Here is a 26,477-nt window from a genome sequence, read left to right on the forward strand (position 1 = left end):
AAAACCAACAAAAAACCAGAAAAACAAAGCAATGCAAAAATATAAAACTTAGAGATACAAAGATTGAAAGACAATACATATTCTATCACAGAAATCAAAGTTCACAGAAGAAAGCTATCATCAGCTGATATCCTAAAATCCAGCCTTCTGGGAACTACAGCATCTTTATTATAAGTGGGGATTTTTTGTGAATATACATTTCCAATGTTGTCCATCAGAATAAATAATGAAAAGAAGTATCCTACGTTAAAATGCACTCATATCTATAAAAAGATAGTTTTTTTACAGATATGAGTGCATTTTATCACTCATATAAACCAACAGTGATTTTTCTATTGCTGAACGTTATGTATATATTTCCCCACCCCTAATACCAAGTTGAAAATGGGAGGCTGGTCATGAGAGTTTAAAGCTTGAGGGTTCAAAAATAAATTCATCGTTTGCGCTAATAAAAAAATTTCTGCAGGGAACATGACAACAAATTATTAAGGAACTTCCCACAACATGAAAATCCTGGACACCAGTGGCTGGCTAATGTCCAAATGTGGATGATCTAACCTACCCCACCTTTAAAGCAAAGAACAGCACACATGAAGAAATGATGACAACAGCAGCGAAAACCCTAATTATTGTTTCTCTGAGAGAACACGGAAGAAAATTCATGTTGTCTGTTTTACGAGACTGCCACCCCCTATGTCTTCCTCTCTGCTCAATGAAATCTGCAGCCATCAGCTTGGATGCAAAGAGCATGCTGCACCTTCACTGCTGATGACCTCAACAGGTCTGCAAATAAGACAGATAGCAAAGGCAAGTTTTTTTTTTGCTATTTCTTGGGCCGCTCCCGCGGCATATGGAGATTCCCAGGCTAGGGGTTGAATCGGAGCTGCAGCCACCAGCCTACACCAGAGCCACAGCAACGTGGGATCCGAGCCGCATCTGCAACCTACACCACAGCTCACGGCAACGCCGGATCGTTAACCCACTGAGCAAGGGCAGGGACCGAACCCGCAACCTCATGGTTCCTAGTCGGATTCGTTAACCACTGCGCCACGATGGGAACTCCAAAGGCAAGTTTTAACACAGAGTATAATCTCTCACCAGCTAACAGTGAGGTAAGCACACCCTATTCTAGAAGGTCCTGACCTAAGCTGAATTTGCTTCTCCATCTGCCATTCTGATTTCAGTTAATGACCATCCTCTAAGTCAGTTAAGCTGAAACCTGAGAATCACCTATCTATCCTCTTGCACTAAATTCTATTCTGTCTTCTATCCTCTTGCACTAAATTCTATTAGTTCTGTCTTCTTAGCAAATCTAAGATAAAACCATAAAACAGAGAATCTGTGACCCCAATCAGTCAGATGGTCCTTGAAGACAGGAACCCTATTCCTACTTCAGAGACTGATACATGGTAGAAACTCAATAAATCTTTGCTAAATGAGAGGGAGCGAGTAAGAGAGCAGTAACCATCACTGGAATCTAAAGGATGACAAGGTAGACTCCATCCTGGTGTAACCATGCTGTTAAAACACAAAAAGTCTCGTGTATTGTTCTTTCAAAAACTAGAGTAATAACTGGACACACCAAAGACAAACTGAAACATGTACTCCAAGCCTAGAAATAAAAAGGGTTTAGGGATATCTGGGCCCATATTTCATAACAGTGGGGTTTGCCCCACCCCCTCCAAAATACACACAGACACACATACAGAGAGCCTGGCAGAAGAAGAAGAGCTAAAATTCTTTACAAGGATTTGTTTTCAGCCTCAGTAAATTGTAGCAGCTTCCCCCACTGTCTTGCCTGAATGAAAAATCATGAACTCGACAGTTACAGAATGTCTGTGCCATGCCAAGAGCCTAAGAAGCAGGCATGGGTTCCTCTCTGCTGTTTCCAGGCAAAACAAGAGAATAAAATAACTGCTAATGATTCATCTGACCACCTGCTCTTCTAAGAAGCTGATCCATCCGTCAATCATTTTAATGATTTCTTTTCCTCCTTAGTAGAGAGGAGATTCTCCTGATTTTTCTCCTTTTTATTGGCCACGCCTGCAGCACGCCAAAGTTTCTGGACCAGGGATCAAACCTGCACCACAGCAGTGACCCGAGCCACTGTAGTGACAATGCCAATTCTTAACCCACTGGACCACATGGGAACTCCTCTCCTGATCTTTCAATACTAGCCCTGGAGCACATATTTAAATATATTCACAGAATTATTCCTCAAAAGTTGCAAACTTGTTATATATTGTAAAATACATGATATGTTAATTTTTGAAAAAAGGATTAAAAGAATTTGCCAGAGAGAAGAACTGTTATATTATCCAAGATTCCACCCAAAAGCACTTGAGAAAAAAAGATCTATGGAGATGAGTATTTTAATGAAAGCAAAAAAGGAATGAGTCCAATACTTTCATAAATAATAAATACCCTAGAGTTCTCCTACAGCTGGAGTGTGGATTAGAATCCATTTAATTTCAGTCAAATGCAGCTCCAATTCTGTTCAATTCATGGATGGATGGAACACTTGCTAGCAAAGAGTAGCATTGTATCACAGAGATGAGAAGTGGATGAACAGAGTCACTGAGTTTCAAAATCCAGAAATGCTGGGTATGATTTACCAACCCGTTCATTTGTGAGGGGATGAGGGCTCTGAAGCTCAGCAAAGCGGCATGGCTTGACCAATGCGCTGCAGTTAAGTGTCCAAGCCCAGAACCAGAGCCAGACCCTTAACGCCTGGTCCAGTGCACTCGCTCCGCAAGAACGCCTGACCTGAGCAGCCACCCTTGGCCAGAGTTGGTCTTCAAGAGGGTCTCTTTGGCCCAAAGGATATTACATTGACTATGAAGTAGACAGAATCAAAATCTCTTTTCAGTACCACTAGACGCTAAGAGGGTCAGCTCTCCTCCGGCCTTTATCCTAAGTCTGCGCTGCAGCATCGAGATAGAAGATGGGAGGATGGTAGCGACCCTCACAATTTACAAAATGAATAATTCTGCAGACCTTGAAGAAACAGTATTTGCTTAAAAAGCTTATCAGTGTCTACCCTCCGTGTTAGTTAATGCTTCAGGAATCTTCTTTGCTAGATTTCCATTTGTTTCCCAGGCCGGGCCAAAGCCAATTCTTAGAAGGAAGCTGCTAGTGGACTTTTCCTCCTGGCAAGTTGAAACATGTACAACTAATTTTCCTTTTCCTTTCCAGTGGATACACTGTCTACCGCAAACTTGCAGATCATGATTTTATTAATCTGCAGGGTAAACAATATATGTTTTGATTGTTCTATTTCATAGGGTGAGAAGAATATTTTAAAAGATTTAATTGAAATATCTAATTAAAACTGTTTATCTTTGTGACCTGAAAAAGGCTATTTCACTTTTGTTGGCTTTGCTTTTCATTTCTCTTAAATCATACAGGCTGTGGTGGGTAAAAATTCCAAACCTAAGCTGCCATCTAAGCATAAGCAGAATTTCTAACTCTTTTAAATCAAAAATATCAATGAATGGAGTTCCTGCTGTGGAGCAGCGGAAATGAATCCGACTAGTAATCATGAGGTTGTGGGTTTGATCCCTGGCCTTGCTCAGTAGGTTAAGGATCCGGCATTGCCATAAGATGTGGTGTAAGTCGTAGATGCAGCTCGAATCCTGTGTTGATGTGGCTGTGGTGTAGGCTGGCAGCGAAAGCTCCAATTTGACCCCTAGCCTGGGAACCTCCATATGCCGCAGATGTGGCCCTAAAAAAAAAAAAAAAAAAAAAAAAAATCAGTGAAATTTTAACCTGAATACAAAAATGTTCAGTCTTTAACTTTCCTTAATCTTCTGTGATATAGCAAGAAATTTCGAGGTTGAGATATGATGCTTTACGTAAATAGCTGTTATCAAAAAAGAGTTTCACTCAGAACAACAGAAAGAGAGATTACTTTTTGTATGGTACATTAATTTTTTTCTTTCTCTTTACTAATGTTTCCGTATGGTTTTGGCTCTATTAATCTGTGATAAATAAAGACTCCCACTCCACAAAATAGCTACAGTATTTTGGGGTTTTAGGAAAAACATTTCTTTTCTTCTGATCTAACATTACAGAAAATATTTATTGCTGATACCATGCCTTAGATGTCTGAGACAGTAACTGAAGAATAGTTTCATGTTAATGAATAGACAACTTTTTGAAAATTAGCCATCGAAGCTCAGCATATGAGAAGAGTTATTTTTACCAATGAATAAACAGAATTAACTGAACTACATAAATCTGTAAACACAGGCTCTGGAGTGACAATGTCCACAGTCCCATCGTGGGTCCCTCTTCCAACCTGTGTGGTCTCCAGATACTTAGTTTTCTCACGTCTGAGGTAGAAGAACACTATCTACATCGGACAGGGCTGTTGTGAGGACTGAGTGTGAAAACTGAGGTAAAGGGCTTAGAATGTTGCCTTGACCACAGTAAACATGATCTAAGCCCTCACTGGACATTTGGGTTTTTAAACCTTCTTTCCACATGCTTGGAAGCAGCTGAAACCATATATGGGTTCCACGTCTATGCTCATCTATGGGGTTTCTCATGACCCCAGAGGAACCCTGCCAGCGCACCCTCAGTCTGGTATCCTCTGTGTTCTATGCAGGCTCATCATATACAAAAGTCATTATGTTTCTCCTCGGTGAGAAAGTCCTATGCTGCAAAATAGTCTGGGATCAGGAGGTCCCCAAAATGGTGGGTGCCAGTTCTAGAAAACAGTCTCCAGGTTCTTAGCTTAAGGAGGTTGCCTCTTCTCATCATGGTTCCCAGTCTACTTTGCTTTCTCTTCCAAGGAAAGCACCCCATTCCCAAGTTGAGTTGGCCCCTAATGACCTCCTTTCAGAGTAGCCTGGGGATGTGCTCAGATCCCTCTAAAGTTGTCATAATTGTTCTGAGCCTCATGTGTTTAGAAATCACACAACCACCCTTCTAGAAAACAGTCGAGTCAAAGAAAGGAAAGAGTGAAGTTGCACAAGATGTGCATGTACACACACACACACACACACACACACACACACACACGAGCATGCTCGCATACAGCGAAGCCACAAGGGATGTCCCCTCCTGACCTCTCAGGCTCCCCACTATCTTGATGACATGTCCCCTGGCTCCTGGAGTTCCTTGAGCCCCACAGACCCAGACCCTTCATAACACTTGCCCCCTTCACTGTCCCTCCTTTACTCCAGGCTGGGCCTTTCCCTTCCAGAAACCGGTCCCTCTGCAAGCTCTGACCCTAGCAGCACTGCTGACAACTACCACCTCCAGTGTTTCTCACCCATCCACTTTCTTCACCTCAATAAATGCACTCCCTTCTACCTCCTGAAGACTTTGAGCCCCTCTCTGGGGCAATCTCTCCCCAATACGGCAGCTTCTTTCTGGCTCTCTTGCCTTCCCCAGCCTCGGAGTAAGCAACCTCAACCTTCCTGTAACCACTCTCCCAGCCCACGAGGTGAAAGGTGAGGTTGATCCCACTGCCAGTCTTCCATCAACTCTGTATATAGACCATGTCCTAGTCCAGTGTCATCATTTCACTGCTCTGCACCCACTCCTCAGCATGAATGGGTAAAAATGCAGCCACAGAGCCCTGGAGGTTGGGGCCACCCTTGCCTCAGCCTCATGAGAGTGCTCTACCATGCTCAGTGGTTCTTAATGACTGCTGGCTCAGCCTCCTCTCCCTAAAGTGCTCTGCGGCTGAGCGTCATCCTGTTTTAATTTTTATTATAGTTGATTTACACTGTTCTGTCAATTTCTGCTATATAGCAAAGTGACCCAGTTATTCCTATATGTATCTATATCTATATATTCTTTTTCTCATATTATCTTTCCTTATGTTCCATCACTGGTGATTGGACATAGTTCCCCATATAACAGGACCACATTGTCTATCCATTCTTTTTTTTTTTTTTTTTTGTCTTTTTAGGGCAACACCCATGGCATAAGGAAGTTCCCAGGCTAGAGGTCAAATTGGAGCTGCCAGTCTATACCACAGCAACAGCAATGCAGGATCTAAGCCATATCTGCAACTTACACCACAGCTCACAGCAACACCAGATCCTTGATGCACTGAGCAAGGCCAGGGATTGAACCCGTGTCCTCACGAATACTAGGACTGCTAGCCATGATGGAAACTCCTTACCTATCCATTCTTAATGTAACAACTTGCATCTATTAACACCAAACTCCCAGTCCATCCCACTGCCTCCCTCTCCCCCTTGGCAACCACAAGTCTGTTCTCTGTATATATGAATCTATTTCTATTCTGTAGATAGGTTCCTTTGTGCCATATTTTAGATTCCACAGACAAGTGATAGCATTTGGTGTCTGTCTTTTTCTGACTTATTTCACTTAGAATGAGAATCTCTAGTTCCATCCATGTTGCTGTAAATGGCATTGTTTTGTTCCTTTTTTATGGCTGAGTAGTATTCCATTGTGTATAGGTACCACATCTTCTTAATCCATTCATCCGTTGATGGACATTTAGGTTGTTTCCATGCCTTGGCAATTATAAATAGTGCTGCAATGAACATAGGGGCGCATATATCTTTTTGAATGAAAGTTTTGTCTGGATATATGCATGCCGATGGTTGTTTTTAATGCTCTCCACAGACTCCTTTCCCCACACTGTGCCCTTCCTGTCTCTGCCCACGACCATACTACCTACTTGCCTGAGGCCTTCACTTCACTCTCCCAGAGCACCATGTGTGGCTATCTCTAGGTGCGCCCACCCTTTCCTCCTGCCTGCCCATCTCAGGAGGATGGAAACTCTTCCTGTGAAAGACAGACTCCTCCCCTGCATTCCGGGCTCCAAGTCTGCACCTCAGGGGCATCAAGCTATTCCTCCCCACTGGATCTCCAGTCTTTCTTCCAGTTTCTTCCAGGTCTGTTTTCTTAGCATTGGCTCGGACCTCACTCTACCATTAAAACAAATAAACAGGAATCTTTCTCAATTCCATATGCCCTTCCCAAGATCCTGGCCTCATTTAACTGTCCTTTTTCAACCAAGATTTATAAACTCACATTTTGAGCCCCCTATGCCTATCCCAGCCATCCTCAGCCTACTGCTATCTTGCCGATCCATTCAAACTCCATATGACCAAATCCAGTGATATTGTTTTGGCTTTATTTCACCTATGCTTTTTAAAAAAGGTATATTAAAATTAATGGAACATCCAGTTTCTCTAATCTTAAATGGCATGGTTTTTTTTTTAAGTTAAAGTACAGTTGATGCAACCAGAGATTCTAATACTAAGTGAAGTAAGTCAGAAAGAGAAAGACAAATACCATATGATATCACTTAGAAGTGCAATCTAAAATACAGCATCAATATTTCACCTACACTTTTTTTTGTTTTGTCTTTTTAGGGCTGCACCCATGGCATATGGAGGTTCCAAGGCTAGGGGGTCTAATCAGAGCTGCAGCTTCCAGCCTACACCAGAGCCACAGCAATGCAGGATAGGAGCCGCATATGCGACCTACACCACAGCTCATGGCAACGCCGGATCCTTAACACACTGAGCAAGGCCAGGAATTGAACCTGCAACCTCATGGTTCCTAGTTGGATCGTTTCTGCTGTGCAACAATAGGAACTCTCACCTACTCTTGATAAGGTATCTGGCACTGTTGGCCACTAGCTCCTCTGCCCTCAAATCCCCTCCTCATCTTGCCTGACCCCACTCTCTCCTTCTCTGACCCTGCCCCTCTCTGTGTCTCACAGTGTTCCTCAAACTGTCATTCATCTTGCCCTTGCAGACGATGGTTCCAACCACCAGATATAAATCTCCAGCTCAGATTTCCGACCCTAAGCATGTTTAACCTTCCCCTGTCTGCTCTCACATATATTTCTCTCCTGGCACTTTCCATGTTGTGTTTTAATTGCTTATTTCCCTGTCTCTTGCCAGCAGCTGAAGAGCAGAGGGGAGGCTAGATTCCAAAAGCTTTTCTGTAAAGGCCAGACAGTAAATGTTGCAGGTTATGCAAACATCACAGCCTCTCTTTCATGAGGTTGCAATCACTCATGGACAACACATAAATAGATGGATGTGACAGCTTTCCTGCAAAATTTTTTTTATGGGCACTGAAATTTATATGTGATATAATTTTCATGTGTCATGAAATAATACTCTTCTTTTAATGTTTATTCAACCATTTCAAAATGTAAAAATCCCTCGTACATCAGGGGCTATACAAAAACAGGCAGCAAGCCCTGTTCTCTTTATACCTTTATCCTGCACTCCAAATTTAGGACACAGTAAATGCTCAGTGAATGCTGGCCCAATAGATGACTAAACCTTCTTTTGCTAAACTGCCCCCAGTTGAGAGAAAGAGGCTCACTCTTTCCTGTGGAGGAAACAAAAGTCAACAATTATATATTTAGTCTGCTGCTCTGCTGCCTATGTCAATGTTTCTCCAAAAGACCTTGAACTGTACTGGGTCACAGGAGATGAAGGTTGTGGTTGGGTTTTCTCCCCCCAGGAGGAAGCTTAAAGAGTTAATTCATGTTGCTAATGCAAGTTCCCTTCCATTTTCTCTCCTGGGGTTTTAAAGGCAGCAATACCACTAATAACCAACTATGATAATAATCTTTAGAAAAACGGTAAACATGAGTATGATTAAGGCATGGGAAGGCCTATAATTTGTACCTCCAGAGTAAAGAGATAATAACAGCCTACCTCTCAAAGCATATAAAGGGTAAGGATTTGTTTTTCCTCTAACAATTTTGAATTACAGGGGGTCGCTCTGTCTCTCCCTCCAATGGGCCTTGAGAAGATGCGGCTCAAGGGTCCTGGGCTGAGTGAGACAAGAGTTGGAAGACGGACTTCTATGTTTCAGGCTGACTACCCTGTGTCAGATGCTTTCTAAGTGAAGTTGGGACATTTCCTGGAGGCAGAAAATGTGCTAAAATACTCTGAAATCAGAGAATAATGACCTATGCTTGTCAAGGAATTCCACCCTAAGAAGTGATTCCAAATAAGCCAGGAGAGTACTCAAATCTGCTAACAGTCATGGCTGTAAGGGGAAGGGACCAGGGCACTGAGCTGTAGGGGTAAGGGACCAGCCAGTGCCGCCAAGCTCACAGCCCAGTCCTGGCCTGGGAGGGAGTTTGAAGGGACCTAGAGGGGTTAAGGTAGAAGGGTTCTGTCTGCCTACATAGCAGCTGGGTGGCGGTCTCCCAAATTGCCAAGTTGAGGCCCTGGAGGGATGCTGGTCCCCAATCAAATTACAGATCAGAAAACAGAAGCAGGAAAGGGAGCAGAGGAGGCTGACAGTCTTCTCGTGTGTGGAGGGAAAATTGGGATAGGAAGGTTCAAAAAGGAAACACTGGGCTAATTGACATTCTTAGTTATTTTGCCAAACCAGGTTTAAATTGAGCTTCTTTTTTTCACAGGCCTTCTGATTCATGCAGACTTCTCCACATTCATGCTTCCTAAGAAATTCAGAGTAAGACAATGGCAGCGACACCTCCCACCGTCCACCCTCTGCTGTATCCTAGAGTGCCAGCCAGGACGCCAAGCAGCCTTCTGCAGCCCCATCCTGTGGCTGCAGGCTGACCTACTGACCAGCAAATCTTTGTTTTCCTGAGTGATCTCTGCGGCGCAGATCCCAGACTTGGTGGGTGGCGACGACAAAGATTGCGGCAGGAGGGGGGCGGTGCAAGATATATATACGTATATCTGAAATCCTATGCTCCTGTTTGCTGACAATTTGAAATGAAGTGGGACTGACTGCAGGCTTTGTGTGGCTCTGAGAAGAAATGGTGGTGGAAGGTGGGTGTTAGGGGCTGATGGTCCTTGTCCTCATTCCCCATAGAGAAGTATGTTCAGTGTGGAAACGACCCACGTCAGGTCACACTGGACCATGGCCCAGGCTGTCTGTGGGAGAGCCAGGAAAGGGCTGACTCTGTCAGAGAACCACAACCCCCTGTGCAGGACCTACAGAGGGTGGTGAACTTGAGTGTTCTTTGGTAATTTTACATGTTTCACCTGGAACTATTTGGTAAATTTTATACTTAGCCATAAATGCTTGGCTGCTTAAAAAAAAAAAAAAAAAAAAAAAGAGAAGCTATCTCTCCACAGTGACTTGGGGGCTGCACTTGCTACAAACCTCACCCACAGCTGAACTTCTAAGCACACTCGTCTGTATGGTGATGACCCTGTGTGACAAGCAAGGTAAGACCCGGAGACCCTCCTGGGGGGCGCTTTCCAACAAATTCGGTTTTCTTCTGCTCTAAATTATGGCATGTTTCAATTTCACTGCTAATTTCTTTTGGTAAATATGTTTTTCACCTAAAATACTGTAAGAAATATTGTCAACTTTTGAATCATTCAGGAGAGTGCCAGAGAGCACAAACATTTTAAACAGGGGTAGTCTCAGCGTCATCTCTATTTTGCTTGGAATACATTAGAATTTTCTTCCCTTAATTGATTCACTTTCTTAATTACGTATGCTTTGCTTATGCTAATTGGGTTGTACATGTTGAAAGTGAGCCACAGGAAGGAAGATGAACGAAAAGCCCCATTTTAGGTGGAAACAACTCTGTCATTAAGTAGCTGTCACCCTCAACGGCAAGGACTCATCTGTGGTAACCAAGACTCTGATTATCCGGAAATGTTTTATAAAATTTCCTCACCTTTCCTCATTGAATATCCAAAAAAGAAGAAAATGTACATTTTAGATTTCACATCAATAAAATGTTGAATCATGGGTTACTTTTAACTAGAGAAAAAAATAGTAAAGTAAAGCAAGACCGAAAGTAAGAGAGAATTACTTTGTTTTTTAAAAAATACATGTAGTTCTATTATCCTTCCCAAACCACAGGAATCTATTGTACTTATGTATTTATTGCTCTAAAGTTCTCTAATGAAACATGAATGCAAGTTACCAACTGATAACCCAACTAAAACTAAAATAGTTTTCTTTTTTTCGTCTTTTTAGGGCTGCACCCTCAGCATATGGAGGTTCCCAGTCTAGGGGCCAAAGTGGAGCTGTAGCTGCTGGCCTACGCCACAGCCACAGCAACCTTTCAGGGCATTTTTTAAAATAAAATCATGAGATAAAATACAGGATGATTGTTCATGCTGTCTTGCTTTTGAAAGTGGTACAGCAAAGGAGTTCCTGTCTTGACGCAGCAGAAACGAATCTGACTAGGAACCATAAGGTTGCCAGTTCAATCCCTGGCCTTGCTCAGTGGGTTAAGGATCCAGCGTTGCCATGATCCTTAGGTCACAGACATGGCTTGGATTTGATGTTGCTGTGGCTGTGGCGTAGGCCAGCAGCTGTAGCTCCAATTGGACCCTTGCTTGGGAACCTCCATATACTGTGAGTGTGGCTCTAAAAAGCAAAAAAAAAAAGTAGTACATCACATATCACTTTCCTGGTGTCCCCAGAAGACACCAGGCAGGACAAGCTACATACGAACAAGGCCTCGTGTGGCAACTCTTACTTTCTTTGTATAATTGCCCCACAAACCTAAAGAGTCATAGAATGCATTTTTAAAAAACTACTCAAAAGGTGCTAAATCTAGTCCAAACTGCCATGGACAATGTCAAAAAGCAATCTGTGAAAAGGATCTGGATATACATCAAAATGTAGAGAGGAGACATTTCTGCAAAGGGAGTGACATAACAAAAGGACAGCGTGAGGGAAATGGTCTTTTGAAAAAATTTACATGTTTCACGACTATAAACACAAAATGTGTTTATTTGAATATTTATATTATGTGGATGGTTAAGAGAATCTTTTATTTTATTTTATTTTTTATTGTCTTTTTAGGACTGCACCTGTGACATATAAAGTTCCCAGGCTAGGGACTGAATGGGAGCTGGAGCCACCTGCCTGCACCACACCCACAGCAATGAGGGATCTGAGCCACATCTGCAAGCTGCACAGCCCATGGCAATGACGGATCCTCAACCCACTGAACGAGGCCAGGGATAGAATCCACGTCCACATGGACACCAGTCGGTACTGTTAACTGCTCAGCCACAACGGGAACGCCCAAGAAAATATTTTTAAAAGAACAAAAGTAATTCAAGTTTTTAAATTCTGTAACCATAACCAGTTCCTTTCCACAGTATCTCAGGAAAGATCAATATTTTTCAGACCAGCATTTGGCAGGATCTTCTAGTGTGAATGAGATTAACTATAATATAAGCCCTGCTACTTCTGTTTTGGGAATCCCACCAACATAACAACAGAGTTTCCGTTTTAGTTTGTTGCTTCCCTAAGAGTCTGAACCCACCTCATCAGGTTCTTCCAGACACTGATGGGACTCAGTAACTGCCTTCACTTTCCAGATGCAATTTAATTAAATGACCCCCCCCCTCCTTATGGCTACGTCTTAGTCCCTCCTTTCTGTTAGCCATTCACAGAAGTATTCCTCTTGCGGCCCAAGCTTCCTTTAAATTGCATGGCTGATCAATGGGGCCGTCTTCTATTTTCTCTATGTGCAAAGTGTGGAGCTGAGAATGAGGCCTGGGCCCAGAGCCTTCCACCACGCATTTGCTTTTCATCTCTGAGTTTGCTAATCTTTCTTTGTCCACTGTGCAAGTCTTCTTAGGAGGGAGCCAGTGCAAACCTGCTGTGATTCCTACTTCTCCCTCAATTGCTGCCACTGGGCTACAACATCTAGGTGATTTAAATCCCTTATATTAGTTTTCCTAGTGCACAATCACCATCTGAATGCCATCTATTTAAATATTTAAAAGAGCTCCCCAAATAGAATAGAAAGTGATATCTTTGTAATTCCATTTCCTTAACGACATTTCCCTTTTATGGCTCTCTGTCTATGGCTCTCTGTCTACCTCTCAACCACCACCCTCTCCCCTTTAATACCTTTCCTCTTAATCCTCTAGAATTCATTTTCATTTTACTCATTTCTCATGGAACAGAGTTACTTTGTCACTTAGCAAATACAATCTGTTTATACAGACAAAGTGAAACTTGTTAATCAAACTCTTACAAATTTACCATTCTATCATCTAGAAATCTGTTCAATATGGTAGCCACTAGCCACATGTGGTTAAGTTAAATTTAAATTGATTTAAATAAAATTAAATTTAAAATTCAGTTTCTCATTCTCACTCACAACATTTCAAGAACACTTTCATCACTGTAGAAAGTTCTGTTGGACAGCCCTGATCTGGGTATTTGAACAATAATAACAGTAATAACATAATAATAGCAATAATAACCCTTGGGAGAATTCAAAACTTTAACAGCAAGAAGAAATTGGATCTTGTGAAAGCAGAACATGTATTAGTTAATGATAAATAAAAACCTGCTGTAGAGCACAGGGAACCCTACCCAATATTCTGTCATAATCTATATGGGAAAAGAATCTGAAAAAGAATGGTTGTGTGTATGTGTATATAACTGAATCATTGGATGTATGGCAGAAATTATCACAACAGGGTGAATCAACTCTACTTCAATAAAACTTTAAATGAATGAATAAATAAATATATAAGTAAATAAAAGCAACAAACAAAATTACTTTGGGAATAAGTAAATTTCCCCAAGTAAATAAATTTTCAAAAAATCTTTACTTGCCTATTTAACAATCCAATAAAATCTCTCCCTAAACATTACATACACTGGTTGGACTGCAATATTTTTTGATTCTAGAATTGATCTTTAGATTTGCAGAACTATTTTTTTAAGAAGAACATTTACGAAGCTGTCAACTTGTTCTTTCTCATTTAGGTATAAACAAGTTTGAAAAGCTTGGATGAACAGGAATATGGGAATGTTTCCAACCACTTTAAAGCACTCTGAGCAGGGAGCCAACTTTCCATCCTCCAATGATGACAAGGGAATCATTGCCCCCATTTGCCCAGCATCTCTTCATCATTGGCTTGCTTGGCTACCACTTCCCCATAAAATCTGCCTGAAGCCATTCCCTCTCTGCTTTGTCCAACTACCACTTCCTGTGCATATTTCTATCACTGTGTACATCCTGCTGAATTCTAATTACCTACTCGCATGTCTGTCCCGCCCACGTGGCTGGGGGCCCCTGGAGGACAGAAAAGTGACTGAGTGTCATTTGCATTCCCAGGACTCAGCACTGTGTCTCATACACAGAACAGTTATTGAACCGAGTTGAGCAAATTGGACTCAAAGTTGTAAGCCTGCTTTTCACATTAACTCTGACTCTGGTCTTGCAGTCAGGGGTTTTGGAGGTATAATCAATGTGTAGACTGTGTTACTGTCTACATTTAATTAGCAGACATTTTAATTAATTAAAAATGTTAGCAGGACCTGCTATAATTCAGTTGGCTACTGGCAGCCTATGTGTTTGCTTTCTGACAATAGTATCTTCCCTATTTCTTGGGGGAAAAAATAAGATTTTCTCTAGGTCTCAACAGACTAATTAATGAGTTTGCCAAGTGAAATAAATACCGTTGATCAATCTGAATTCTTTAATACTTTAAAAAAAATACAAAGAAATCACTGACTGATGGGATTTTGATTCCATTAGCCAAAAGACAATGAAAAGTGTTGTCAATATGTAAAACTTAGACAAAATTCCATTCCAAAGTTTCTTCAGAAAAATGTCAATTGGTTTTTGTTCCTAAGAAACTTGACTTTATAAAACAGGCAAAGTCCCACATGTCAAAAGGGAAGCCCAGTTACATCGTATGTGGTAAGAGTTCCTGCTGTGGTGCAGTGGGCTAAGAATCTGACTGCAACAGCTTAGGTCACTGTGGAGGTAGGGCTTTGATCACCAGCCCTGTGCAGTGGGTTGAAGGATCTGGTATAACCACAGCTGCTGTGTAGGTCACAGCTGTGGCTCAGATTCAATCCCTGGCCCGGGAGCTTCCCTATGCCTCAGGTGTGGCCATTAAAAAATGTCATATATTGTCAAAAAGATCATTAGCTCATACTTATGTGCTCTTTAAACCACAATTCTAATCATCTTGATTAAGAGACTGGAATTAGCAATCAAAATTTAATAGATAATAACTCAGCACTAAATGCAAGAATGTGAAACATGAAATTCAAGAAAATGTTTTCCTAACTGAGAAATATATGGTCCTTTTCAGTGCTGTAATATCAAGAAAGTCAGCTGGAATTTTTCCCATCAAGTTGGATTAGGAGCCTAATGGTTCTTTTGTTTTTCATCTCCTCTTTTAATATCAATGGAATACCACATTTTATAACATTTATGTTGAAAAACAGAATAAACACAATTTCTGAATTTGTTGAGACATTTGTAGAACAATTCATAATTCTTCTTTATTTAGACCAATCCCTAGAGGTTATATCTGTATAGAGATTCAGAATTTCCAAATGCTTACATGTGCTTTATCACATTGAATGCAAACGGTCATATAGATGATTAGCCGAATTATTGAGGCAACTGCTCAGTTTACCTATTATTCATGACATTTCCCTCCCTTCTTTTTTTCCTTCCTGGCCTGAAATTTTATAATTTTCTTATTTACTAGTCTTGTATTAGTAATAAGGAAAGAAAGAAAAAAAGGTGACGTTCAAGCTAATTTTTTTTTTTTTGTCTTTTTAGGGCCGCACCCACAGCATATGGAGGTTCTCAGGTTAGTGGTCCAATCAGAGCTGCAGTTGCCCGTCTACACCTCAGCCACAGCAACACAGGATCCGAGCTTCATCTGTGACCTTACACCACAGATCACAGCAACACTGGATCCTTAACCCACTGAGTGAGGCCAGGGATAGAACCTGGATCCTCATGGATGCTAGTCAGGTTCGCTAATCACTGAGCCACGATGGGAACTCCCTGATTGTATTTTTAAATGTGTAGAGTCGTTTTGGGGGAAAAAATGACTGAGAATATTAAAATTGCTAGTTAAATTAAGGTTTTAGTGAGTAAAGGCATTAATATAAGTGATTTAAAGTATTTCAATGTTTGTACCTTCTTCAAGTACTCTTAATCTACAACTTCCAGTTAATAGTATACTTTATAATAATTATTTCCTTTAAGCCCATATGCTAGAGATGCTTATCCCATTTTTATAGGTGAGAAAACAGGAATATGGAGAGACAAGTTGATCTGGCCAAGCAGAGGTCAGGGTTAGAAACCAAGGCACTTGACCCCAGGCTGAGAATCCTCCCTGCTGAGGTCAGTGGCTCTCATGCTGCAATGTGCATCAGCATCTTGGTGAGCTTGTAAATGCGGGTGGCTGAGGGGGGAGGCACCCTGACATTTCTGATTTGGCAGGTCTGGGGCTGGTCCTGAGAACGTGCATTTCTAAAAAAGGCGCTGCAGATGCTGCTGCTGCTGCCATGAGCAGTCCTCAGACCATACTCTGAAAATCATGGCTGCCCCCCTTAGCCCTTTTGTATGACCCTTAAGCTATATACCATGCAGAGCATGGAGTCTCCTGGATACGGGGTGTGGCCTTTCTCCATCCCCGCCCCCTACTGCCAACTGGTCACCATCACCATGCCTGTGGCACCTCCCACAAACTGGGTAAATGCTACATGAATTGGCTTCAGTTTTCTCATGGTATAAGAGAAACAAGAGATTGGTCAAGTGAAACATGTAAGTAATATTTTTCGTAGGGTCTATTTAAGCTAAAATGTTCCATCCTTTTTCTCTTCTAAGCCACTGAATTTAAGAAGTGAAACAAAGAGGCACAGGACAGCAAGAACAATCATCCCCAAGCCCTTACCCTTCCAAGGAGCCCTTTATGTCCACAGGGAATCTGAGTCGCCATGCCATGATGTAAGACCTCCTCCAGGTACCAGTGCCCTCCCCAGACGCACAGCATTGCCACTGTCATTAGTCCATGCTTTCCCAGCTTTGTTTGGGGTACTTATTTGCTCTTATTCCTTAGAAATAAATCGCTGTCCTTCCATCACCTACTCCAATTTCTTCAACTCCTTCTTCATGTTGCAAAATCTAGCACTTGAAATGGGCATTATCCTGTTCATTTTCAGACTACTTGGGAATAGAGATGCTCTGCTTTGGGAAAAAAGTGGCCAGATTGTGACACCCCAGAGAGTTAATGAGCTGGAAAACCCAAGATCACGCGAGCCACCACCTCCTCTATTAGATCCGACTGAAGAGAACGCATAAGAGCTGCAAGAAATGGATTACTGACAGGTCGTTAAGGTTGAAGGTCATGATCTTACCTATGCACACTAGATCCATAAAACCATACATTCCATAGCAGATCTGAAAAAGGATGTCCTTCCTCTGCCACATTGCATAGGGGCTGAAGGCTGACCAGAGGAGCCAGGTCACACTTGCTATTAAGAACAGGGATCCTAGGATTACAGCAATCATCTGAACTTTCTCAACCAGTGTTATAGAAATGCTTTGCCACTAAAAGAAAAACAGAGGCATGTAAGAAAAAAGGTGCTGTGTATAATTTAAAAAGAATAAAAAACACTTTCAGCCCCATGTTAGACCCTTTTCAATCTGGCCCACGCGTGAATTTTTTCATTTCATCCAGGCTATAAAAAAATAGACAAGCAGATAAGGATTAATGAATTGCCTCAACTTCAATTATTTTCAGTAATTCACCATTCTGCAAGTTTCATCTAGTTTTATTTCATATAACAGTAGTGAGTGAGGATGGCTGGGGAATATTTAGTGCCTGGAAATAACATTATCTTCTTTCACACATGCATGAAATTAAATACACTCTGACAAGACACAGTGAGGAGTCCACTGTTTGCAAATTTATTTTGCTCTTAACACATTTGGCTAACTGCACAGATGGGGAGATCTCTTTGTGAAGAAAATATGAAAAACAAATAAATAAGCTATATAAAAGAACATCCATGAAAGTCACTTAACACACTAAAATAATTATAAGGAACTATAAAACTGCATTATCTGTGATTGGTACATTTTATATACTCAGATATTACTGACTATTAATTATCTAATGAGGAAACCATGAAGCCATTTTTGTCAAGATTTAGAATTTGTAGTTGAAGGAGTATCTTTGAAACTCACAAACTGTATAAGCACACACTATCCAATGGGGAAAGTAATTTGGTGTCTGAAGCATGAATATTTGAGAGGATTTAGAGTACAAATGATGAAAAACATTTCAAGGATGTTATCAGCTTGAAAGAATCAGTTAGTCAGGTTTTCACTTTTGCTTCATTGAGACAGAAACAAAATTGGAATTGGTATTCTGGTCTGCCAGTAAACTATCAAACTCAAAACTACCTGAATGATCTCATTGTATGTGAAAGAGTCATGGCTATTGCAACACATGGCTTATAAGAAGAATTCCTAGACAGTTTAAATAACCCTTAAAAACAAATGAACTTGAACAGTCAGCGTCCCTTCGGTGAATCTGATACTTCCTTATACTCTTTACTTACCTGGAGCCTGAACACATGATCCCCAGAGAGAAGGCACTCATTACTCTTAAGTTTCCTCTCTCCCTCACTGCCTCTGTCTCTCATCATAAATAATTTACATACAATAATTTAAATATGCTTTGAAACTTGCATATTTATATGTACCATAAATTCTGATTTTCTTCAAGATTAAATATCAAAATGCATTCAAAATATTTCACTCTCTAAAGTCATTTACTTTATGTTTCTCTTAAAAAAAGAGAGAAAAGAACCAAATGGCAAAGTTTGTGTAATCTAGAAGAAAGGTATTTCTAATTATTTTAATATGAAGAATCATGTATTAAAAAGTGGTTCTTGCTTTTACAATTTTGCATGAGTAATAACTGAGCTGGTCAATATTATTTTATCATCACAAATGAATCAATGAATTTCAAGCACATATTTGAGGATTTCAACTTGCTTCCTGACATAATTTTAAACACATTAATTTCAAACAGCTAGCCATCTGAACTTTAAACCATTTTAAATTTGGTGTCACCAAACAAGTGTGAAGTGCTGATGTCTGTGGTCTTGTTTAGTTTCAATGCTCATTGAAATTTGCACTAAATACAACAAGATGGTGAGCAATATAGTAACCTACTTCCAACTAAGATCTATCCTAGATGGATGCTACCGTGTCTGTATGCCCTGTATTGCTTTTTATCAACGTATTAATCATATCAGACAGATGAAAACAAAGCATCCTTTTAGATCTATGAGGCAAAGGTGTCCAACTTGTGTGTGTGTGTTTGATTTTTACATGATGGGCTACACATTTCAAAATACGTATGACTGAAACACAAGAATTAGGCAATCATAAGTGAGTCAAGAAAATTCACCAAGAATGAGCTTTACATATTGATATCTATTTTCCTTTTGCCTGAAATCCTTTATGTTTTAGACTTATTATGTAATTTTAGTGGAGTTGACTTTGGACAGCTCAATATTGAATAATTAATTATAATTAGTGTCAGTTAGGTTTATTAATTATTTGATCCAGGCTGCCCAAGCCAATTCGGTAACAACATGGTGGCCATAGATACAATGTCATGGACCCTACTAGGCGATGGGATTTGGGGGAACTGCTACAGGTGGTTTTATGCTGCTGTGGTGTGTTCTGGGACACAGGAAACTGTAGTGGCTTTGGTCTCAAGTCAGTATGACTGCCAGGACTGGGAGGCCATGCTCAGATGGCAGGCTTCCCACACATGAGGCTCAGCTGTTCACCTTCATAAGGAAGGTGAATGAGCAAAGAGACAGACTTACTATGAATAAGAAACATTGATGCCTCATGTCTGTTTGGTGTTATCAAATTTTAAAATGATTTAAAATTCAAATACCTGGAGTTCCCATTGTGGCTCTGTGTGTAAAGAACCTGACATAGTATTTGTGAGGATGCATATTTGATCCCTGGCCTCACTGAGTGGGTGAAGGGATCTAGCGTTGACACAAGCTGCAGCAGATATGGCTTTTATCTGGTGTTACTGTGCCTATAGCGTAGGCCGGCAGCTGCAGCTCCAATTAGGCCCCTAGCCTGGGAATTTCTGTGTGCTGCAGGTGTGGCCATAAAAAGAAAGAAAAAATTAAAATACCTGGCCATTTGAAATTAATGTGTCTAAAGTTATGTCAGGAAGCTCTGGGGGAAAAAAAAAAACAAACTCTTGATTACAATACACTGGGAAGCTCAATTATTTACTATTATAGAAATTATTTTTTGTTGTGAATATTAGATGTAATTTGAGATTTTTGAAGCTTGTTTTTTAAAGAAGGGTAAACTGTTCAGAATCTTTAAAGAGCTCCCCAGAATTTTTGGTTTCATGTCACTTCACTAATAGCGCAAATGTGCAAGTGTGTCTGAAAGTGCACAGATAATTCGTCACATACTGATGAACCTTAAAATTAGTACCATTTCACTGAATAGCTAATGAGGACAAACCATTATGGAAACAAAATTTATTAAACCAATTATGAACATAAGTGTTTCCCTTTAAACCCTGATGTCATCCTGATCATTTCTTTGTCCACTACGTACCGCTCTCTTAGATGCAAAAAAAAAAAAAAAAAAAAAAAAAAATGGGGTTGTTCACATCTTCCCTTAGGAAAAATAATGCTGCTTCCTAACACTAGGAAATACCCACCTAGCATGCTTGTCCTGGAAGGCACACGTTATCCACCAGGCTCAGCCTAAAGGCGCTGTGTTCATGGACCATTAGCTTGGACAATAAAAACAGAAGATGAGTGTCCTGGGGCTACTCTCTCTACCCAAGTGGTATTCAAGGCCTGGATTTCAGTGTGCAAGGCACTTCTGAATCTTGAACAAATTTTGTCAACTGCTGAATATACTTTTCTCCTCTAAAACTTGATATATAAGTATGTGTATATATATACATTTTTTTTCATTTAAATATCTCCCTAAGTTTGGAAAGGAAAAGTAATATAACAAGAACAAGACTGGCTCTAAATAATTGTTATTATTTTCTTTTTTCCATAATATGTGAAATGTGTGGCTCTCTTATAGCCCCAAAAAGCTGCTCACTTCTACACAGCTATTGAACTTATTGTTTCTAGCAAAAGTGGGGACACTTGGCTCCTCTTTTGGAAGTTCATTCCTTTTTATAATAAAAATTTAACTATAGTTGATTTACAATGTTCTCTCCATTTCTGCTATACAGCAAAGTGACCCAGTTTATATATATATGCTCTCTTTCTCCTGTTATCTCTGGGAAGTTCCTCATAATTTAGTGTACCAGAAGAAGTAATTTAATCATCATAGCCTGTATTTACCTAGGGTTAATATTTGCCAAGCACTCTTATAAGAAGTTATACATATTAACTCATTTAATTCCCACCACAACCTTAGAAGGGAGGTACTATCATAATCCCCATTTTACAGATATCTAAACAGGCAGAGAGAGATTAAACTATTTGCACAAGGTTAAACACCTAGTAATGACTGGAGCTGAGATATAAACCTGATAGTCTGGCTTCTAGGTTCGTGCTCTCAACTCAAACTATATGGTATAATAATTCCACCGAGCTCTGATACCAATTAATTGCCTTCACCTCATCATGTCAGAGCCACGGCAATTTTCCTGATAAAAGCTTCTCTGTCTTCTCTGCTCTACTGAAATAGCTTTCTTGCTGGATGTCCAACTGTGAGTCATTCCTTGATCCTCTATGTAATTCCCAAGGTGACATTCCTAATAAAAGGAGAACTGTTCCCGCTGGGCTGGACTCCAAGATCCATCAATGAGGCTAAATATTTGGTTCAGCACATATTCCCAGAGCCTGGCATGTAGCTGTTGCAGGAAGGATGAAAGGAATGGAAAAATATAATGAGGAAGAGAAGAAAGAAAAGAAGGAAGTTGAAAGAAAGGAAAAACAGAAGGGAGGGAGGGAAAGACGGCGGGGGGCGGGGGGGGGGGGGGAGAAAGAGGCACACTCCTCAATTCGGCTTCACCTGATTCTTTGCATTCTCCCAAATGCTGTGTACTTTGCTCCCTCTTTGACTTTGAGCACCTTACTTCCTCAGCAGGCATACCATGCCCTTCCCACCTTCCTCACCTGATGAAATCTCTCTTTCATCCATAACTGGCTGTGATGCCAGCTCTTCTAAAAAGCTGTCCCCTCCTGCCCCTCCTCTTCTAGAATGTCTATGGACCCCACAGTCCACCATGTATACTTCTGTTTAGTGTGGATTTCTTTCTTACTGGGATCCCAAATAGTTGTCTACCTCCCAGTTATACACAGATTGGATGTCATGACAGCAGAAGTGAGTCTCACCTCCCCTTTGTTCACCCAACAGCTGAATGCACCTAGTTAGTGCATTAAATATACCATATCCCGATGAGTTTCCATCATCCATCTGATTGCCAGATTAACATTCTCTCCATATCCATTCCATCTTGCCTATAGGACAAAGTTCCAACTCTGGCCAAACCACCAAGAAATGAGAATTTAAACTTAGATCTGTTTCCAAAGCCTAAGTTATTTCTAAAGTGTCTCTCTCTCTGTATATTGTCTGCTCTCACATCCTCTCTCTGCCTAAACTGACACATCCTACATCTGAAAGTAAAACCCCTAAAAGGCACAATTATACCTTCCTAAAAGGTAGCTGCAGGGATGGGAAAAAAGTCAACAAATGCAAAAAGCGACTCAGCAGAGTACCAAATAAATCTGACCTATAGCTTGGCAAACAGAATCCTCACACACTACTTGAGTCTTAAAGCTTCAGTGTATTAAATGAATATTAACATAAAGATGACACTCTCAAGGAGTTATACTTCTTTAATTTTAATGAAGTTTGGAAGAAATTAAACTCATATTGGAACTTATTTAAATTCTCTTTATATACAACTGTTCAGAAATGCCCCACGTAAGATCCATCAGTCCTAGAAAGATAAAGACAATGTGTGTGGCCTCAAATTGGTTATCACTGTGTGTGAGGGTCCACGTCAGTGTTGCACCTTTTGCAGGAAATTGGATAAGTACCCCAATAATTACTATAGACTCTTCTGAAACTATGGCACTAATTGTTGCCTTTACTAATGAAATTGTACTAATTATCACAGGTTTATTACTGCCTTCAGGCAAGAAAGGATGTTAGAAAAAGCTAAGAATTTTCTTCAAAGAAATGATAGGAGCCCAAGCTAAGGCAAGACCACATCTCTTCCTTGTATATATCACTTCTGGCTGGTAAGATAAGAACCAGTGAACGGTATGCACTCCATCAGGCCTCCAGGAAGCTATTTAGAAAGGTGTTCCTGTCATTCCGTTGTCTGAAAGAGTTAATGCAGCTTCTCAATTTAGAACCCAGTTTCCTCCCTGAAAATAACATGTGCTCAAAGGGAATGAGGCTGAACTTAGAGAAAGTAGATTCTTTCAGTGTGCATTAAATCATCGAGTCTCAAGCACTGTTTCATCTTTGTTTTTACAAGGCAGGCCAGATATGAATCATAGCTAATAGATTTGTAGTACAATGATTTATAGCATGCAGTGTGACAGGTGGGATTACTTACTAGTGTCACAGGAGAGAACATCTGCTCTTAAGAAGTGTCCTCTTCAGAAAAATGAATTTAGCTAAAACCTATTTTCAATCATCTTTAGAAGGTGTTTAAATTGAACCACTAAAGTTGGGATTTGCTGACAGAAAGCATCTGGATGTGTAATCAGTTTGACATGCGGATAAAACATTCAGTTAATTATATGCCCATTCTTTGTAGTGTTGCGTTTATAGGCTGCATATTAAAAGTGATTTCATGGTTTAATATGAGTCTTCTCTGTGAAAAAAGCATTTTCATAAACTTATTAGAGCTGAAATAAAAGTCAGACAAAAGAAATTTGCTTTGGCTTAGAAAGGTGAAATCTAAACAACCTAGAGAAAATAATTAGGGAAACATGCTTCTTTGAAATATTAATAAAATTGGTAAAACTTTAGCAAGGCTAACCAAGAAATGAAAGAGGGGATATGATGACTGGCCCTGCAGATAGATGAAAAGAGTAGTAAGAGAATATTACAAATAGCTCAATTAATTCAATTACACATGTGAAGTAGACAGGTTCCCTGAAAAACTTGGCAAAATTGACTCAAGAAGAAATAGAATGTATAGAAATAGAATAACCTTATATAAAATAAATTGAATTTTTAATCAAAAGCCTTCTACAAACAAATAAACAAACACCTCCAGGACCAGTTTCACTGGAGTATTTTATCAAACATTTAGAAAACATAATGTCAATTTTACCTATACTTTTTCAGAAAATAAAATTTAACAGAACATTGACCAACTCATTTTAGGAAGTCAGCATAAACCAGCCACCAAAACCTGACAAAAAAAAATTACAAGAGAAAAATAACTCCAGACCATATTCCTTATGAGTATAGATGAAAAAAAATTCTTTACAAAATATTAGCAAGTCAAATCCACAAATATATTAAAATAATAATGTAGCACAGTGAGGGTAGTTTACCCTAGGAGTGTAAGGTTGACATAGCATTCAGACAGCAATCATGTAATTGATTATATCAACAAACTAAAAAAGAAAACTGGATGTGGTAAAATTATATGAAAAATACCCACTCATGATGAAAACCAGGAATAGAAAAAAATTTTTAACCTGAAATGGGTATCTACAAAATATGCAAAACTAGGATCTTATTTAATTTGGAATGCTTGCCCCCTACGAAGATCAGGAATGAGGGGAAGAGGTCTACTCTTAATATTTCTAGTCAGTATTTAAGTGGATGTCCTAGGCAACAGAATAAGGCAAGAAAGAAAGGTATAAACATTGTAAAGGAAGAAGTCTCATATTGGATCTATTTGTAGATGAAATAATTATCTATGTAGAAAATCCTAGGGAATCAACAAGAAAACCTAATAAAATTACAAAGTTAACATAGCAAAGTCTCAGAACTCAAGGTCAATAAACAAATATCAACTGTATTTAAACAGCAACAGCAAAAAGTTGGAAAATAACGTAACAAAAATATTACTACATAAAACACCACAGATCAGCAATTAATTAGGATGAAAATTTCTAAAGGATAATCTACAAAGCATTGCTAGAAGAAATTCAGGAAGACCTAGATAAATGACATTTATGGATTAGAAGACTCACTATTTCTCAGATAACCATTCTCCCAAGATTTAACTTTTAAAGTTAAAACAGAAGAAAAATGCATCAGAAAAGGAAGTATTTCTCATTTACATTTTCAAAAAAAGAAATACTTATTTCAATGATCATCAATCAGCTGACATTATCACTCTAATTTTAATTTACAGTGATTAAAAAAGAAAAGCATATCTCCAATATTTAGTTGCAATTTCCATAAGAATTAGGCAGGAGCAAACCCTCTGAACCACTTTCTTGTGGGGAACAATCTTTACTACCACTCCCTTGGCTATTGTTAGTGTATATCCTTCAAGACATAGTGTCTTAGACAGTAATCATTGCTTTGTTTAATGACTGGAACTAGATCACATGGCTAATAGAAAAGCAGAAAGATTGGTGGGCAGCTTCCCATGTGTACTAGGGAATGTTGTGAGGGGTTTGTGTTATTGTACAGAACCCAGAACATCAATAAAATGTTTTCTTCCAGAAACATGGAAATCTCAAGAGGTTTGACAAGCCATGTCCCAAGACCATGGAGATGTGTTCTGTATGTTTGCAGCTCAAGGAGAAGAAAACAAGCACCTTGAGGTAACAGTCACCTTGGGGTTTCCTGGGGTGAGTGTCCAGAACTATATGCCTGGGTCCTAGGGTTATGAAGTAGAAGAGAAATTTTCTTCCCCCAGAAAGGGGGAAGGGAAACCTCTGAGAGAAGTTGACCTCCAAGAAGACTTCACTCACATTGAGAGTCCTCCCACCTTTCCTCTTGATAATTGGGCTTAAATGTGATGAACACATGAATAGGCAAGGCTGTCTATTGACTATAAGACCAGGAGAATAAAGTCATGGATGAATGAGAGCATGGGCCACGATCAGAGCCTGAGGCCATGTGGAACCAAGAAGACCAAAGGACCTGGAACCTGAGGCCAAAGGGACCAAAAATTCAGGGCTAAGCCAGGGTGATCAGATAAGCTTAGAAAGTTTGAAAATTCAATTCCAGGACGAGAGGAAACTCCAAAATGAGATTTTGGTTACTAAGTGAGAAGCAGGACTATAAGAGACCACAGACATTAAGTAGGGAAGGATGCTAAATATGAGAAGCACCTGTGAACAGCCATGGACCAGGACAATTACTCATGTGAGATAAGCCTTCCAAAAAAGGTCTGTCCAAAAAAAACCTTCCAATAAAAGTTGTCCTTTATCCAAATGCCAAGTCTTTGGAAAGAGGAGGCCAAGTCCTGAAGACCATCCTATCTGGCTGTCTCCAGGTTCATAGAAAGATGGTAGATCAAAGGAGGAGATGGTGCGAAGTTTTCTTTTAAGGGATGATATTCATGGTTGGAAGGTTTCATTTCACTGAGAAAAATCTCTCAAATGACTATTAACAGGAGCAATAGCTTTTTAAACTAATAAGCAAACATTAATTTAGCAAGTCAACTATAAAGTCTACATAAGAAATACCAAGAGGAATTTTATTCCTCTATTTTTTCCTGTCTTTCGGAACCATTCATATTTCATATCTCAATGTA

At 39.9% G+C, this 26,477-nt stretch overlaps 1 protein-coding gene across 3 annotated transcripts in view; it reads right to left on the minus strand.

The window, feature by feature from the left end:
- Positions 1-26,477, minus strand: part of MARCHF11 (membrane associated ring-CH-type finger 11) — a 114,095-nt gene that overhangs the window by 8,286 nt on the left and 79,332 nt on the right. Inside the window, exon 3 of one of the 3 annotated variants that reach the window (XM_021076811.2) lies at positions 17,113-17,305. The exons of the other annotated variants lie outside the window; for them this stretch is intronic. Coding sequence (XP_020932470.2) covers positions 17,113-17,305 — 193 coding nt within the window. The remainder of the gene's footprint in view (positions 1-17,112; positions 17,306-26,477) is intronic. 3 annotated transcript variants of the gene reach the window in all.

Source organism: Sus scrofa, chromosome 16 (assembly GCF_054392235.1).
Source record: "Sus scrofa isolate SSC_HxYL_T2T_F1_AM1 chromosome 16, Sscrofa_HxYL_maternal_Yorkshire_Landrace_v2.0, whole genome shotgun sequence".
NCBI lineage: Eukaryota > Metazoa > Chordata > Mammalia > Artiodactyla > Suidae > Sus > Sus scrofa.